We start from the raw sequence: 15,868 nt of genomic DNA, 5'->3' as shown, positions 1-15,868 counted from the left end.
AGGTCTTTGAGAATTGAATGAATAGAATTTATTGATAGGAAAGACAGAGAGGTCGACCTGAGCTAGTGCGCTCTAGTCTGCTACTCTGCACTGGGGAAGAGGGAAGGGGAGTGAAAGTATTGGGATGGATGATGATGATGATAAGAGAAGTGGTGAGTGCTTATGTACATGAGACAGTTGTCTCGCTAGAGCTGCTCGTCGAGCTTGGTGTCCTGCAGAAACTTCAACAATACTTTTGTTGCACGCATTGAAATTGCAGTGTCAGGCCATGGGCCGAGGATAGCTTCCTCCGACAGTAGTTGTCTGCCAACGCTGGCTAGGAAACTGTCTAACGTCCTTCGGTCCAGCATATATGCTGGGCAGTCGCACAGTACGTGTTGCAGTGTTTCCGGCATCTGGCAGTGTTCACATCAGGGCTGTTCGACTGGCCGATGAGGTAGCGACGGGTGAAAGCAACGCCGAGCCGAATCCTGTGTAGCAATGATGTTTTGCTCCGTGTAAGCTTCGGGGGCAAACAGAATTGACCGTCTGGGTCAATCATAGGTAGACGTCTGTGAATGTTGTCATAGTGGGCTCTGTAAGCCTTTGTAAGGTCCTGCATGAGTGCCTTGATCATGGAGTTGGTGTCAGGTCGTTGGTGTTCATCAGAGGAAGAGGAGGCCGATCTTGCCTCACTGTCGGCGAGTTCATTGCCAAAAAGAAACGGCCGTGGCTTAGCTTGGTTAAGCCTGGTGATTGCGAAGCAATAGTGTGTTATTCTCGGATCAGCTGGTAGTATGGCTGGTGGTAGTCTTGGGTTATGCTAGTGTTACGGCTTACAGTGAATCATCTAAGCACCAGCACGTCCAGGTGCATCTCGGACTTGAGCACGCCGTTGGCGAACGCCCGTATCGAGCTGAAGGACGAGAGGTCCAAGTAGCGCATGACGACGTTCTCGATGCTCGACACCCGCCGAACGTCGGCGGCTGCGAGGAGGCCGCTGCTGATGTCGCGACACGCGAGGATGACTCGGGCGCCGCGCCGCGCCCCTGGTGAGAGGAGCGGGAGTTAGGCCGCCGTTGGTGGCTACCGCCTCGCCTCGCGACGGCGTGAGATGGGGCCCCGTTTTTACACAGCTGGTGTCACGTCACTCTAGGTCACGTGGTGTGACGTCACGCAGCGAGGTCACGCTAAAGGTCAATGGTGCCTACCACCGCCTCGCCACGGAACGGGCTGAAGTGCGACCTCACAAACATCACAATGCATGGCTAGGCACCCATTGAAAGGTGATCACGTGGCCACTTAACTCCGCACTGTGATGAAGTTCGACGATTTCCAGCACGAGCAGATAGTATGGTCATTTCTTTAAAAAGTATTTTAGCGCCTGTAGCGCTGATTTGGCATCGCACAATATCGTCCATTTATGGGGTGTCTGCGTTCTCATAAAACGGACAGCCTCCCGTATTCCCGCAAGTTCCGCAGCCGTAGATGTCGATTTGTGGTCTAATCGAAATCGTCGAGTAATTCCAAGTTGTGGGATGACAAATGCGGCCGTTGTGGCAGATGGCGTGACCGAACCATCGGTATATACCTGTACAGTCCCACTATATAATGTAAATATATGGAACAGGGTGAGCTGCTTCAAGCCAATGGAGGAAACGTGAGATTTCTTCATAATTCCGGGTATCTGAAGCCTCACTAGTGGTCTTGGCAATGTCCATGGAGGTGTCGCGGGGATGTCGGTGGCCTGGAATCTTGCAGGTATAATGCTTGCGTGACATGCAATAGCTTTAGAAAAAAATGGATGTGGCTTAGCTAAGGTTAAGCCCAGGATGCGAAGCATACTAGCCTTTATTTTAGTTGTTGAACCACTGTTTAGCCTGGTGAACTGCTGTTGCTTGGCTATATTTGGTTCGGCTAGTAGAAGAAACAACTCATGCGTTACTCTGCTTCGCCTTCAAGAGTGGAACGCGACAGCGTTCCCGTCGACCCGCCAAGGGGTGTAAGACAATGGGCTACGGCGCAGCGACTACGCGCCCCGCATTGGACGCGGTGAGCGTCGAGCAACGCAGCGTTCGGCGCGGCAACGAAATGTGCACCTGAGCAAGCGACGCACGCCTGAAACAGCTCGTTTCTAAGGCAACACCGCATTCACTAGAGGCGCTTTTGTACCGCTTCGAAGCATCGTACTCGTGGCTCAGTGGTAGCGTCTCCGTCTCACACTCCGGAGACCCTGGTTCGATTCCCACCCAGCCCATCTTGCAAGAGTTGAGCCAAAGCCACCTAGAAACAAGCGCAGCTGCTTATATACCGCCGCGACGGCGCGAGTTGGAGCCCCGTCTCCCCTCTGTCGTGACGTCACGGTGTCACGCGGTATTGAAGGCGACACCGCCGCGCCTGAGGAGCTGGGTTGAGCTCTCGTAATATGCTTCGCATAAAAACACAGTCAAGGTTGGTGATTGGAAGCGTTGACAGTGGATGGTGTGCTGTCTGGTTAGCAGGCGAAGATAGGTTCGCACAGGTTCAGAAGACCTGTATATGTCGATTGGACAAGCCCGTGCTTCCGCTATTGTGCCCTTAGTTGACGTGCAGCGTGGCAAGCCAAGACATATCCGTAGTGCTTGTGCCTGAAGGCTCTCCAGCGTGCGTATACAAGATGACCCCATGTTAGATAACACAGACAACAAAAAGTGCCTGGTACACTTGGAGCAAACTTCGCCCAGAAGGGCCCCATCTCAGTCCTGATATTACACGGAGAACGTGTATGAAGTTGGTCAGTTTAGCCCTAAGCGCAGCAACATGTTTGGTCCTGCTAAGCGCAGGACCAAACTTAGCTTTGAGAATTAAATTGAATGCCAAGGTGCCAGATAACAAACGTTAGGAAGTGCCTTCACTTAAATAATGCGTTTCCGTTAAGCTGAGCTTTGCGGGGATCCAGTTTCAACAGTCCTGCGAAATTAAAAAAATAAAGTTCAGCAAGCCGTGTGATTCCTACTGCTCTGACTTCTACGTCTGCAGTTGCATCGCCGACTCCTCTCCCCAGACAGACAGACAGACAGCTCAACAGAAACCCGCAGCTTAATACAAAACACCTGCAATGGGAAAACTTGCCGAATACAACTAACATGACAGTGATGGTGGCATGGCCACGTACCTGTACGCTGCTATGTAACGGAACGGCCGGAGCAAATGCTGTTTGTTACACTTAACTGCTGTCGAAGTTTAGAATGAATATTACAGCGAAGCTGTATACCTCTACCCCCCAATGCATTTGTCGTGTGCAACCACTTTCACAGCGTGGATTGGAGCCGCGCCTTTTTTTTTTTTTTTCGCACTGCTTTTTGTGCAGTAGAATGGCTGACAATATCCTTTAGAAGATTCGTGCTCTCTGCCGCAACGCTTCCCCTTCGAGCGCCTCCGACACCTAACTGCAGCACACAGGTAAGGTTTGTCGATGTCGATATTTCTTTTTAAACGTAGCACTGTTAATTGCCAGTGCGTCGTCGTCTTTTTGTTTCGTTAGCTCTTGGCTTCCGCTGTAGTTTGTCAAGCACCAACCACTTCAGAAGAAACCGCTGTACATATTCACCTTGAGCAAGATCTTGGGACCGTGGCCTCGCATATCGCAGCTACAAAAGACCACAAAAGCGCTGCTGCGGTTTTTGAAAGCCACCGGATTGAGTCATCATCTGTGATACGGAGTGAGTGATCGTCAGTGATATAAAGTAGAAAACTGTTACCACACCGGCGTTATCCACAGGGAACTATCCCTTCTTCTAATCTTTCCGTCCCCTTTTCCCTTCCCCAGCGTAGGGTAGCCAACCGGGCTCAGTCTTGGTTAGCCTCCCTGCCTTTCATTCATCATTCTCTCTCTCTCTCTCTCTCTCTCTATATATATATATATATATATATATATATATATATCCCTCTCACACACACACCCTGTAGATGTAGTTCTCGTCTACTCACCCCCGACTGTCCTTGCTCACCTTCGACGGGCCTTTCGGATTGCTACGTCTCATATTTCCATTCGCATAATAGTTCCAGTGGCAAAGTGCATCAGCACCTTGCCACTAGCAGCGCCGGTGCGCGTGGCATACGTAGCGCCGTCGCCATGGTATCGTTCTCGCGTTTACAAGCACACAAACATACGGAGAGGCGGGCTCCACCCCACGATATGTTCTGCTGCGGAGAAGCCAGCTTTGACAACGCCTTTGAGTTTTTTCGGACTCCATCGAGGATCGAGCGCCGGAAGTACGAAATACATATAATACTTCTTGCACCATTCCGTCGCAACACATGCGCGCACTGCGATTTCAGCGCGGCCTCGAACGAATTCAGAAACTGCGTAGTTGCCGTGACCTGCGACGCAGTGCATGGAAAAAAATTTGATGTTGGCACCGGTTTTGCTGCGTTGGCACAACTTTGAATGGGGACACCAAACCATGAGGCGTACCGCCGTGTACACACGTACACGTTCAAGTGCTGATGCGTAGGCGTACGTGTGAAGGCTCTCTAAAGAATTGGAAATTCCTGCGGTGACACGGGCGACGATGTAGACCACTGCGTATGAATGGGCGAAATAACCTAGCCTCGAGCACTGAACGCGAGGAAAAAAAAGTATTGCACTCAAACTCTCGCATTTAATGCTCACTTTAATGCGTAGTCTGAAGAGCGATTGCCGAAGCAGCTCTGCAACCGGGTTCAAGAAAACTGACTTAAGGCATCTGTAGAGGCATCAATACGTTTAGGATATGTGGTTTCGTGTTCATAGACTGTATATCGCCGATGCCGAATTCCGTTTTTACGTAGCAGCTTTCCGGGTAACCGAGTTTCGTTGTCGTAGTTGGACATCCTAGAAGTGAGCTTTATTGTGAACTTTTGATCATGTCATGAACAAACTTATTCCGCGGTTACGACGTTATAGTATATCTACGAATCATTAATTACTGCGAAAAAAAAGTGATTACTGTAAATAGCGGTGAAACAAGTATATATGTCCCCGCCACCTTTCGCCCCATACCTTCAAATACGTGATTATACAACATTTCTAATGTTCGCTTGGCAAATCCGTAAACGATTCGTTGGTCCAGGCGGAAAGCGTCCGGTTCTCCGTCGCCTCCGTCTCGGCGCTGCCCTCTTGCAGCACCGTGCCGGTCTCCTCGTCAAGACCAGCGGCTCCCTCGGTGGACTCGTCGTTCGGTTCCGACCCCGAGGCGTCGGTCGAATCGCTGCCGACTGCAGCGTGCCCGCGAAGTTCCGTCCACTCCGCGAGCGGCGGCGTCGGCACCGCTGCCTTAGTTTCGTTGCCGCCATCTCTCGCCGTGCCTGTCTCCTCTTCGAATCCAGCTTGCGCAGTGATCTCGTCAATCATGCCCGAACGAGTCGTGCTGTTCGCCTCATATACGCCGAACGCAGCGTCTTCGCGATACCCTCCTGTCCGCTCCACGAGCGGCCCTATCGGTGTAGAAGCGGCAGCTGCAGGTAAGGTGGTGGCCGTGGCGTCCAAGGTTGTGTTGTTGGCTAGCTCATCAAGCTTCGTCGTCGTCGTCGTCCTTTCGAGACTGCGCGACTGGTGCAATTCTGCTGCATCCCTCCGGGCGATTCGGCTTACGGAGGATGTCTCCGGTGTGGAGCGCGATGCGTTGGAGACAGTCCCGGCCCTCGCGTTCGCTTTCGTGGTATCGACCGCTGGCCGTCCGCCGCCAGTGCCGATCCTGCCACGTCCCATCTCTGTGGCAGTCGTCGCGCCTTCTGGACCCTTGAACGACGATGACGCCGACGTGTAAGGCGACGTTGAGGTCTTCTTGCGTCGGCCACGTTTTTTCGCCCTCCTAGACGTGCCACCGGAGGCGCCCCGTTCCAGGTGACCTGTGGCTTTTCTTGCGGCTTTGGCATTGACGGTAGTGGCGGCGGTAGGCAGGCCTGCGACCGTGACGTTCGCTGCTTGCGGAATCGATGACTCGTTTACCGGCGGCGTCGCCGTCGTGGACGGTGGCCGACGTTCGACTTCGAGTGCGTACACTGCGGAAAGGCAAGTAACAAATATGGATACGAGAAGAGTGACCGCAGCTTTGCGTATATTAAAGCGGACCGGAGCTTCTTCTCGCTAAGTCGCTGGTAAACTATATATACGGTCCTCTGTCGCGGATTTTCGCGCGTTTCCTTGTCTTGTGCATTTTTGCGGATAAAAATGGCAGTATTGCAGTTTCGCCCTAAGTGAGCCACTGCGCAAGCTAGTCTAGAACTTTCGAGTGGCTCGGAATTGCATAATGAATGCGCAGGATTCGTTTCGAAATATATATATATATATATATATATATATATATATATATATATATATCTTGAAGCTCTTTTCGGACAATCCGCGCCCCATATTTTGACTTGTTTTGAAGAAGCTATAGCCGCTTTCAGCAAATTAATTTAGCCACCCTGATGCGCGTGTCGTCTAAAGTACACTTTGGAAAGATGATTGTATAACACGTTCGGACGTATACCGTCAGTCTTGCGAAGGATCCGCCGTGGTGGCATAGCGGCTTTCGCATTGCGCGACCAAGCCCGAGGGCGCGGGATCGAGTCCCGGCCGAGGCGGCCGCACTTCGATCCGGGTAAAATGCAAAAGCGCCCGGTCACAGTGCATTTGGTGCACCTTAAAGAATCCCAGGTGGTCAAAATTAACCGGGAGTCCCCCACTACGGCGTGCCTCATAATCAGATCGTACTTTTGGCATGTAAAACGCCAGACTTGAGCGTTTCTTTAGTTTTGCGAAGGATTACAACAACAACAACAAAAAAAAGTCGTAAAGTCATGTTGTTGTTAAGCAACGCTAAAGCCGCTTTCAAGACTTTAACTTGACGGGCAATAACTCAAACCACTGTGCATTAAATCACTGTGCATTAAAGCTCACAGTTTCGTTTAGCATTGGTTAATGTTATCCAAGGTACCGAGTACTTCCTATACCACGTGTCACACGTAACTTGTTCCAAAATTTAAAGATATGCATGTTCCATGTAGCTGGGCAGAAGCAAGATAATGTTGCTTGCCATCGCTTGGAGCAAGTGAGACTATACTAGTATTTCGTCTAACAATTGTTATTATTCATTAATCAACTTCTAAAATGTTGTATTCAGAGTAAATGTGTCAATGAGAAAATTGTAGGCCACCCTTCAAAATTTTCGATCGAGCTTTCTGTTAGTCAATACGTTTTTCTTTCTTGTTTTCCAAACCTGAAAGAAAACCCGTGAAACACAAAGTGCCGCGCGACTGCACTCCTGGAACATATAAACTCCATACACCTAGAGCTACTGTGTGTGTGTGTGTGTGTGTGTGGGTGGGTGTGGGTGTGTTTGTGTGTGTGTGCGTGCGTGCGTGTGCGTGTGTGCGTGTACACACACACACACACACACACTATGCAGTGCAGTATATCTGTTCTAGTCAACAACTACGAGAGGCGTTTTCCGCGTGAGCGGCGGTTAGCTTTGTCTTTAGTTATCAAAATATGGAGTCCTTAGTTGTGATCCTTCCTGCGCAAGTTTTTCTCTTGAACACACTCGATGTGATTAGCCATTAATTTGTGTTTTCGACAGGGAGACGTGGCATTACGATCGCGCCCGTGCGAGCTATACGCGGCGGTACAGTATGGCGTCGATGACCCACCGAAAAATAGCGCCGCGACGAGTGACCCGATGAGCAAGGCAGTGAGGACGACGACGAAGCACAGGCTGAGGATGCTCGGACGCTCCTCGAAGAAGTCGTTCCAGGTGTTGGCAGTAAACAACGGCGAAGGCGTGCGACGGCCGCCCTGCACCGATGGCCTGGCCGACGCCGCCGGAGTCTGACCCTTGCGCATCAAGGCGCTTGGCGATCACGGTGGACGTCGGGACGCCTCGCCTGAAGCTCGTTGTCTCGCCGACGCCCTCCAGCCTGCAGCGGTGCCTCTTCTTCTTCTTGTCCCCAATTATATTGCACGTACACCCTCAACGGCAGTCTGGCCATGAAGCAAGCTGTATAGGAGGAAAAAGAAAAAAAGAAAGCATGTTTCCACACGTTTATCCCAATTTATTTTTCTTTGAGAATTTTATTCGACAAGTGCTGTTTCGGAGATCGGTAGCTACGGGAGCCAAAATAGACATTCGAAATGGCAACACGGACTGAACGAATATTGGCTTTGACGCGAAGTCGTACGTGATACGCGCCATTATATAATTACGAACTTTTTCGTTGAGAGCCAAGCTTCAGTGCAGGATTAAATTGTGTATGGGTCGAAATAAGAGTCGATGTCTGCGCCCATGCTCACAAAAACAAGCCTGCTACTTCGCAGCGAGACGAGGGAGGCAACCGGCAAGAGTAACTATTGAAAAGTATAATAATAATAATGAAAGAAAGAAAGAAAGAAAGAAAGTGTGTCGCATATCGTATCGCGGTACACGATATAGCTGTAAAAGCGAATAGGGGATGTTTAAAACACAATTTTGAAGAATACAGGTGAAATGAAACGTGAGTCTATACAAATACAAATGAAATGTGAGAGACGAGAAATGTTCGCGGCCACCGAATAGGGATTGCGAGATCGCGTCCCGGAGAGATCCCCTGGTGCCGCTTAATTAACCGCAGGAACTGGAACGCGCCCATGAACAGAGCACAGGACCGACAGGCCAGGCCCGGTGGCCGCAGCCGACTTCTCCCGTGCTGGGTGTCTGAGCGAGAACCACGATCATGGTCATCGCCATTGCGCACTCTGGTGCCCGCTGCTCGCAAGATGACCGGTGGCTGTGGCCGGCTGCGGTGCTGGTGAGGCTTAGGCCCCGTCGCAGCATGGAGAATGAGGAGACCACGCTGGTCGGCCAGCGGGCGAGCCAGCAGGTTGTAGACCTCGGCGACCCGTTCATCAACAGCGCCCTGGTGCACACGGCCAGCGCTTGTCTCATCTTCGTCGTCGTGTTCATCTTCGTCCTGCCGGGCATACTGCTCACCACGCTGCGCCGGGAAAAGCCCTACCAGGTATGGCAATCGCGGCTCCCTGGCTTATCACCGCCGCACGTTGCGATCTCGCGCAATAGCCGTCGCTGTGCGGCCTTCTGCAACATACGGGCGCCCACTCCAGGGAAGGCCGTCGGTCGTCTGCGCTCAAGCATCGACCACAGCCCGCGCTTCGAGTCGGATGTCGGCGGCATATTTCGCGAACGCCAGCGGCTAGGGTCGTAATTTGTAACGAATCTGACGCTGAAGACTTTTTCTTTTTTTTTTGAAGTGCTGTTATTCGTTGGCCAGCCGCCTTGGCTGATGTGTCCAACTATACAATAGCCTGGCAACTGCTGCTACGAACAAATCGTAAGAGTTTTCTTTTTGTGAACGAGGGCCGTGGGCCTTCGATTTTCTTCTTATCGCCCTTGGCGATGGCTGGGTGAGCCTCGCAATAACGGCGTCGTAAGAGCTAATGACGACGTGCATTAAATCCTAGCTAGACAAACTTACCGTGAATTCTGCCCAAATGTTCTTTCCCGTCGGAAGCGCGTGGGGGTGTCGGTGAGTGGCGATGAATTGGTAAGACTGCGAATAGTAAATGAATGGCAAAGGTGCGCTTGCGTTTATTACTGAATTCTATATAAAGTTATCGAAGCTAAAGCTATTGACTGTGCTCACAAATGACCGCAAAATGAGTACAAGAGAATCCAAACGGTCAAAGTTTCGGGGTAAGCTGCTTGGCCACGTTATTTGTATAACTCCCTGTCATTGATTTAGCGGAAACGAACACAGTCACATATTCAATTGCCCGTGAAATAAGGGCAGCCAGAACGATGAGTTGCTCATTTCGTCCACTGACGCAATGAGTTGCGTCAGTGGACGCAGCTATTCTGTAATTTTGCACTTGTTTTTATAAGAAACACTAAGAAACGGTGGGCCAATGACACTTCCATACGTATGCAAGGGCGTGCTGCTGAGGGAAACAATTTTCGCTTAATGTTGATTACAGTTGGAATTAAACCGTGCTATAGCTGCTGTACGTTGAGTCATTGTAATACCAAAGTGCACGCCGAGTATGCCGCTGTGCTTGTTGTACGTTACTGTTTTACGCTTTAGAACTTAATTTCAACCTGCAGGTGGACATGCGTCCCAAGACACGACTGGGCCGACAAGTCTACGAAGGACCTGACAGACCTTTGATTATGTGCATGGTCAATTCGACCAGCTTTCAGCGACTTCCGCCCATGACTTACACATTCGAACAGGTAAACGATAAGTACGAAAGCGCATTAATCGTCTCTATGGCGCGCTTGCCTATGAAGCGTCATATTCACTTAGTTCGTCACCTTAGAACGCAGGCTGGACGCCTTGTGAAGAGAGCTGAGACATTCTCATGAGTCCATGCAACTCAAATACGTGGCTGTTCCAGTTATACTATACTAATTCAATGCGTCAGTTATACGAATTTATGCATTGATGCTTCCTTTTTCAGTGCGGAACGAATCCGTAAATATCTCGAAAACACTGAATTAGGCTGGGAGATGACTTTTTCTTAAATCTCCTACGTTTATTCGGCGGCGGGATGATGGGTAATCAGCGGGAACAATAAAGATCGAACATGTTTTTCTGAATGCTGCATAAAGTCAATTTTTCACAGCTGATCGCATATCGCATTTGTAGGCACACTCTGTAATGTCGGAGGTGAAAGGCGCAGCTTCAGAGACAAATCGAAACAAGGCGGCGTGCAAGAGAAAATGTTCAATATTTTCAACCATAGAGGAAAGCTGTCCCTAGTACATTTATTTCGCAGGTGCTGCGAAGACGTTGAATTTAGCGCCCAGATTGCGGCGCGTTGTCGTCATCGTATGAGATCAGTGATGTCACGGTACCTTCAAGTATTTGGGCCCCTATTGAGCACGGAAAGTGTAAAGTTTCAAGGTTGAACTTTCTGTTGGTTTTAAGATGCAGTCGTCATCATCAGTCTATTGTTATGTCCACTGCAGAAGGAAAGCCTCTCCCAGCGATCTCCAATTAACCATGCCTTGCGCTGATTCCAGCTTGCGCCTGCGAATTTCCTATTCTCATCGCCCCACCTACTTTTCTACCGTCCTCGGCTGCGCACCCTCTTCCTTGGCACCCATTCTGTACCTCTAATGTTCATCCGGTTATCTGCCTTACGCATTACATGGCCAGCCCAGCTCCACATTTTGCAACTTAATGTAAACTAGAATATCGGCTATATACCCGTTTTCCCTCTGATCCACACCGCTCTCTTGCTGTGTCTTCACGTTACACCTGACATTTTTCGTTCCATTGCTCTTTGCGCGATCCTTGCAAGGGTAGAATGCAATGACTGCACATTCTTCAACGACAGTGGTAAGCTTCTAGTAAGGATTTGGTAATGCCTGCCGTATGCACTCCGACCCGTTTCTCTTTTTCTTTGTTTCCTTCTCATGGTCAGGGTCGCCTTCGAGTAATTGACCTATAATAGGTAAACGCACTCCTGCAAAGATTCTAGAGCCTCACTGGCGATCGTGAATTCTTGTTCCCTTTCCAAGTTATTGAATATTACATTTGTCTTCTGCATATTCATCTTCAACCATACTCTTAAACTTTCTCGGTTAAAGTCCTCAGTAATTTGTTGCAATTCACACCCATGTTGCTGGACAGGACAATGCCATCTTCAAACTGAAGGTGATTGAGATATTCGCCGTTGATCCTCACCCATTAGCCTTCGAAAATCGCCGGCATCCTACATTTTAGCACGAGCAAATATGAAGGTTTCTTCCCACATCCTACGCAAGATATTTATCGCAACATAGAGCCCTGAACGCATTTCTTTTTCCCCGCTCTAACCGCGACTTCTGGCGCGCAGGTGCCTTCGAACTTGTGCTCGCATGTCGTGTTCCCGCTGTCCGGCGCCGCCGACTGGTCCGACGACATGCTGCACTACGACTACACGCACAAGATTACCCACCCGAACTTGTACCGCGAAATGGTGCGGCTTAAGAAAGAGCGGCCCGCGCTCAAGATCCTCGTCGGCGTTGGCGAGTACGAAGTGAACAATGGCCTGTTCCGCTACGCGGCCGAATCGATGCACGCGACGGTGCAGTTCTGCAGCGCCGTGCTCCGCTGGACGCTCGGCAACGGCTTCGATGGACTGGTCATCCACCGAATGTTTACCAGTGGCTCGCCCGGCGAAGACCGCCGCGGGATCATCGTGCTGCTGCAAAAGCTGTGGGTACACTTTGAGCGCCATGGCCTGACGCTGGTGGTGGTGTTCGAGCCGGAGACGGAGGTCTTCAACCAGCCGCTGCTGGGGGGCAAGATCTGCTCGTACGTCGACTACGCTGTCGTCGTGGCGCACGGGTTCCGCAGTGACGCGTTCGCCGAGTTTCCCAGCCCGATGCGGAGCCGGCTGCCGTCGCCCCTGAATGTGACGATGGACTTCGACACGGCCGTCCAGCGGGCGCTGGCCAGCGGCGTTCCCGTGCACAAGCTGGTCGTGAGTGTCTCTTTAGACGGGGCTTCGTACACGCTTGACGAGAAGTCTGACCACAAGCCGGGCTCCATGCTGCTTGCGGGTCGATCGGAAGGAATCCCGGGCCTCTTCACGCGCTGTCCCGGGGTTCTCAGCTTCTTCGAGATCTGTAGGCGCCTTGTGTTCGAGAACTGGACGCGCGCGTGGGACGCCAGCGCCGAGTGCCCGTACGCGTACTCAGACGACCAGTGGGTCGCGTACGAGGACCAGATCAGCTTGATGGCCAAAGCAGAGTACGTACGCAACCGGTCGTTAGCGGGCATGATGGTCTGGGACGTGTCCAGCGACGACTACCGAGGGGACTGTGGCACGCCGAACGTTCTCGTGCAGACCATTTACCAGAACTTCCAAAGTGTGTTTAAGCTTGACTAGAGGCGCCCTCTCCCATTACCGACTTGTATCACGTCACCCTTCGTCACATTAAGGCCAGCGGGACAAGGTCTCTCAGTTTCTTGTAGATACGCAATGGCCTCTGCGTGAAAAGCCTGGCCATTTTTAACCATGAGGGCTCACTCGGAAAACTACGGTTGTGGTTCCTGTTGCCGGTCATTGTCATGGCTATTGCTCCTTTTCAGCACCTGCTGCGACACGCAATCAGCGCACTGAATAAATGTAATGCTGTGCATGCTGAAGAATGTCTCTGGCTGTATTCGGTCTTGCGGACGCTTTTATTGCGCTGCATGCGTGAGCGTTTTCGGTGCGTTCTTTGCTCCTGAGACGGAAGATAGTACGAGACCGCCTGCGGTATGTTGTCCAAGTCCTGTATGACGTGCAAGTTCCGCGGCAAATGTCGCAGTTTCGAAGTTGCTCCGCCTATATGAGCGGGCTGTCGCGGGGCCGCAAACTGAGGCGCTGTGGAACTTTCGGTGCTCCCTAAAGACAGTGGCGTACCAACTGTTTGTAGAACATAATAAAGAAAGGTAACTGAAAGTTGACGAAAAGATAACTTGTTGCCGGTGGGAGCTGAACCCACAACCCCCGCATTGCGCGTGCGTTGCACTACGAATTGTGCTACGGCGACGGCTACCAATCAATCTACTAACGGGTATTTATGTTTACTAGGTTTAGCCCCGGGAGTGTTAGCCAGCGCCACTCGGAGCCATGGTGAGCGGATACCCATGTTAGTGGTCGGATTCGTGGCATCATGGTGGCATCGGAGATTGCGCGCTGGTAAGTTTTGGTAAGTTTTTGGTAAGTTTTGCTCCGACCGTCCCATTCGGCACGCTCCGCTGCCGAAAATAATGCGGCGAGGGCGCGCCCCGCCGCCCCTGGATGGCGCTGTTAGCCGAGGACTGCTCACTGTAAAAATTGATTATGAACAGTGACTGAGGAATATGGAATAAAGTAAGTGAGCCGGAAAAGTTTTCAGGTATTTGTACAGGAAATACATTGATTCACAGTGGAGGAAAAGAACTAGGAAGCTTACCAGCAAGTATGCGACCTGTATGGTGAGCAACACAGCAACAAAGAACGTCAAGCGGAAACTCAGAGAGGCTGAGATAATCGCATATGGGTGGCGGCAATGGAAAAGAAACCTGCTATGAGTAACTACTTAAGAGGAAAAAGCGAAATCAGGAAAGCAAAAAATTATAATAACTCAAAGGGAAGCTCATTACTTTTCGGAGCGAGATCAGGATGCCTTAGAACATGCACTTATAAAGCGAGATACAAGAAGGAGCACGTGCTTGCTACGGTAATGCTAGGGAAACGATGGAACATGTTTTATTAGAATGTGAAGATATCTGCGCAGCGGTCGATTTAGGCATTTCTGGCCTCCTTGAAGCCCTTGAGTTCAGCGAGAGCAGGGGGAAAGGAAACATGCCCGCAGTAGAGATTAGTAAGCGGCGATTGGACATTGGTGGAAGAAAAGTAGGAAAACGACAAACAACGGTGGCGTGCAAAAACAAAGTTTGCAATAGGGGTTCAGAAGGTTTGGTTATGGGAATTCATCGTTTTTCTTCCTTCTTTATTTCTTTTTTTCTTTTATAACACAGTTAGGACATTAGGCAACATAATAACAAAAGCTTGGTGCCGCAGCCCACCACCCCGTTCCGAAGGGGACGCTTATAGCATCCATCCGTGCGGAGCACGCGAAGGTAGCCGTAGAAGGCAGTTCGCGCGAGATCTCAACGTGCACGTTGCCTCTCTTTGATGTATTGCGGAAGATTTTGACAGGATATACCTATACAAAATTTTTCAGCTTTGCCTCAGGCATGTTGACATCTCAATCATCTAGTTCACTAGTGTCCTTTTTTTCCCGGTACTTCTTTTGCAACCTTCTCCATTGATGTTGTGGTACTAATGTACAATAGTTTATTTTTATAAAGAAATCATGTGTGTGTTCACACCATTCATTGTCTCTGAACGTGTAACTTATCGTAGATGGCAGAGTTTATTTGTTGTTGCCTTGTCATAGTTCTTTTCTTTCTTTATTTGATTTTCTTTCATTGCTATATATATATATATATATATATATATATATATATATATATATATATATATGTATATATATATATATATATATATATATATATATATATATATATATATATATATATATATATATATATATATATACTTGGCTGGGAAGCGCGCGGAATGGGACGACCGAAGCAAAACCTGCTAACGCGCGCAATCTCGGAGGCCGTGAATGCGTCCGCTAAATTGGGTGTCCGTCTACCGTGGCTCTGAGTGGCGTTGGCTAACACTGCCAGGGCTAGATCTAGTAAGCATATGTATACCCAAGTTAGTGGATGGATTGATAGCCGTCGCTGTAGCACAATTGGCAGTGCAACGCACGCGTAACGCATAGCTTGTGGGTATGGCTCCCACCGGCGGCTTAAATCGTTTCATCACTTTGATTTCCCTTTCTTTTGTTATGTTATACATTTCAATGTTTTTCTCCCTCGCTCTATAATATATATATACAACAGAACACGGGAAGAAATTGAAATATATAGTGGGGATGCTCGAGTCTCACGCGTCCCATGATGTAATCTCCTGTAATCTGGCTTCTCTCCGCAGCTAAGTGTCGGCGGCGGTCAGTGTGGCTGCAACATATTACAAGAGGCGGCGCGAGTGTTGCTCTGCTAACGCCGCCTGACGGCAGGGTTAGTCGGGCGCGACAAGAAGGAGCCTCTTCCTTTTGGGGCTTGCGCTGAGCCGTACTGCCGTGAGGGCTTCATAAGATAGCGCCAACCTTTCCGTACTCACGACGAACCACTTCTCTCGGCGAGCAGCGCGGGCGCGTGCGTCGACCCACTTCGGGGGCAGGGTGTCCACCAAGTTGACATTTCTAAATTCCCTGAGTTTTCCAGGTTTTCCATGAGTGCCTTTGCGAAATTCCCTCAGTGATGCAGAACAATGTTTTTTGTCAAGACGAGC

The 15,868-nt window shown here is 50.1% G+C and overlaps 2 protein-coding genes across 2 annotated transcripts; one reads left to right on the top strand and one right to left on the bottom strand.

Annotated features, from left to right (window-relative positions):
- Positions 1 to 4,583: 4,583 nt before the first annotated feature.
- Positions 4,584 to 7,841, bottom strand: LOC129387754 (uncharacterized). Its single transcript, XM_055077265.2, has 2 exons — positions 7,636 to 7,841; positions 4,584 to 6,003 (listed from the first exon to the last, which is right to left on the bottom strand). The coding sequence occupies exons 1-2, from the start codon at positions 7,826 to 7,828 to the stop codon at positions 5,030 to 5,032; spliced, it is 1,167 nt and encodes a 388-aa protein (XP_054933240.1). The 5' UTR covers positions 7,829 to 7,841; the 3' UTR covers positions 4,584 to 5,029.
- Positions 7,842 to 7,989: 148 nt separating this feature from the next.
- Positions 7,990 to 13,119, top strand: LOC126542463 (chitinase-3-like protein 1). The gene is made up of 3 exons (XM_050189540.3): positions 7,990 to 8,979; positions 10,080 to 10,208; positions 11,819 to 13,119. The coding sequence occupies exons 1-3, from the start codon at positions 8,695 to 8,697 to the stop codon at positions 12,854 to 12,856; spliced, it is 1,452 nt and encodes a 483-aa protein (XP_050045497.1). The 5' UTR covers positions 7,990 to 8,694; the 3' UTR covers positions 12,857 to 13,119.
- Positions 13,120 to 15,868: the final 2,749 nt, after the last annotated feature.

The sequence above is a fragment of the Dermacentor andersoni genome, chromosome 2 (assembly GCF_023375885.2).
Source record: "Dermacentor andersoni chromosome 2, qqDerAnde1_hic_scaffold, whole genome shotgun sequence".
NCBI classification, from domain to species: domain Eukaryota; kingdom Metazoa; phylum Arthropoda; class Arachnida; order Ixodida; family Ixodidae; genus Dermacentor; species Dermacentor andersoni.
The sequence above is the reverse complement of the archived record's forward strand: the minus strand, read 5'-3'. Positions and strand labels throughout refer to the sequence as shown.

Coding starts and splice junctions, on each gene's coding strand:
- LOC129387754 (XM_055077265.2), bottom strand. CDS start 7,828: ATGCGCAAGGGTCAGACTCCGGCGGCGTCGGCCAGGCCATCGGTGCAG. Junction 6,004..7,635: donor CGTCGCGGCGCTATTTTTCG/GTGGGTCATCGA, acceptor GCCTTTCCGCAG/TGTACGCACTCGAAGTCGAA.
- LOC126542463 (XM_050189540.3), top strand. CDS start 8,695: ATGGTCATCGCCATTGCGCACTCTGGTGCCCGCTGCTCGCAAGATGAC. Junction 8,980..10,079: donor GCCGGGAAAAGCCCTACCAG/GTATGGCAATCG, acceptor TTCAACCTGCAG/GTGGACATGCGTCCCAAGAC. Junction 10,209..11,818: donor TGACTTACACATTCGAACAG/GTAAACGATAAG, acceptor TCTGGCGCGCAG/GTGCCTTCGAACTTGTGCTC.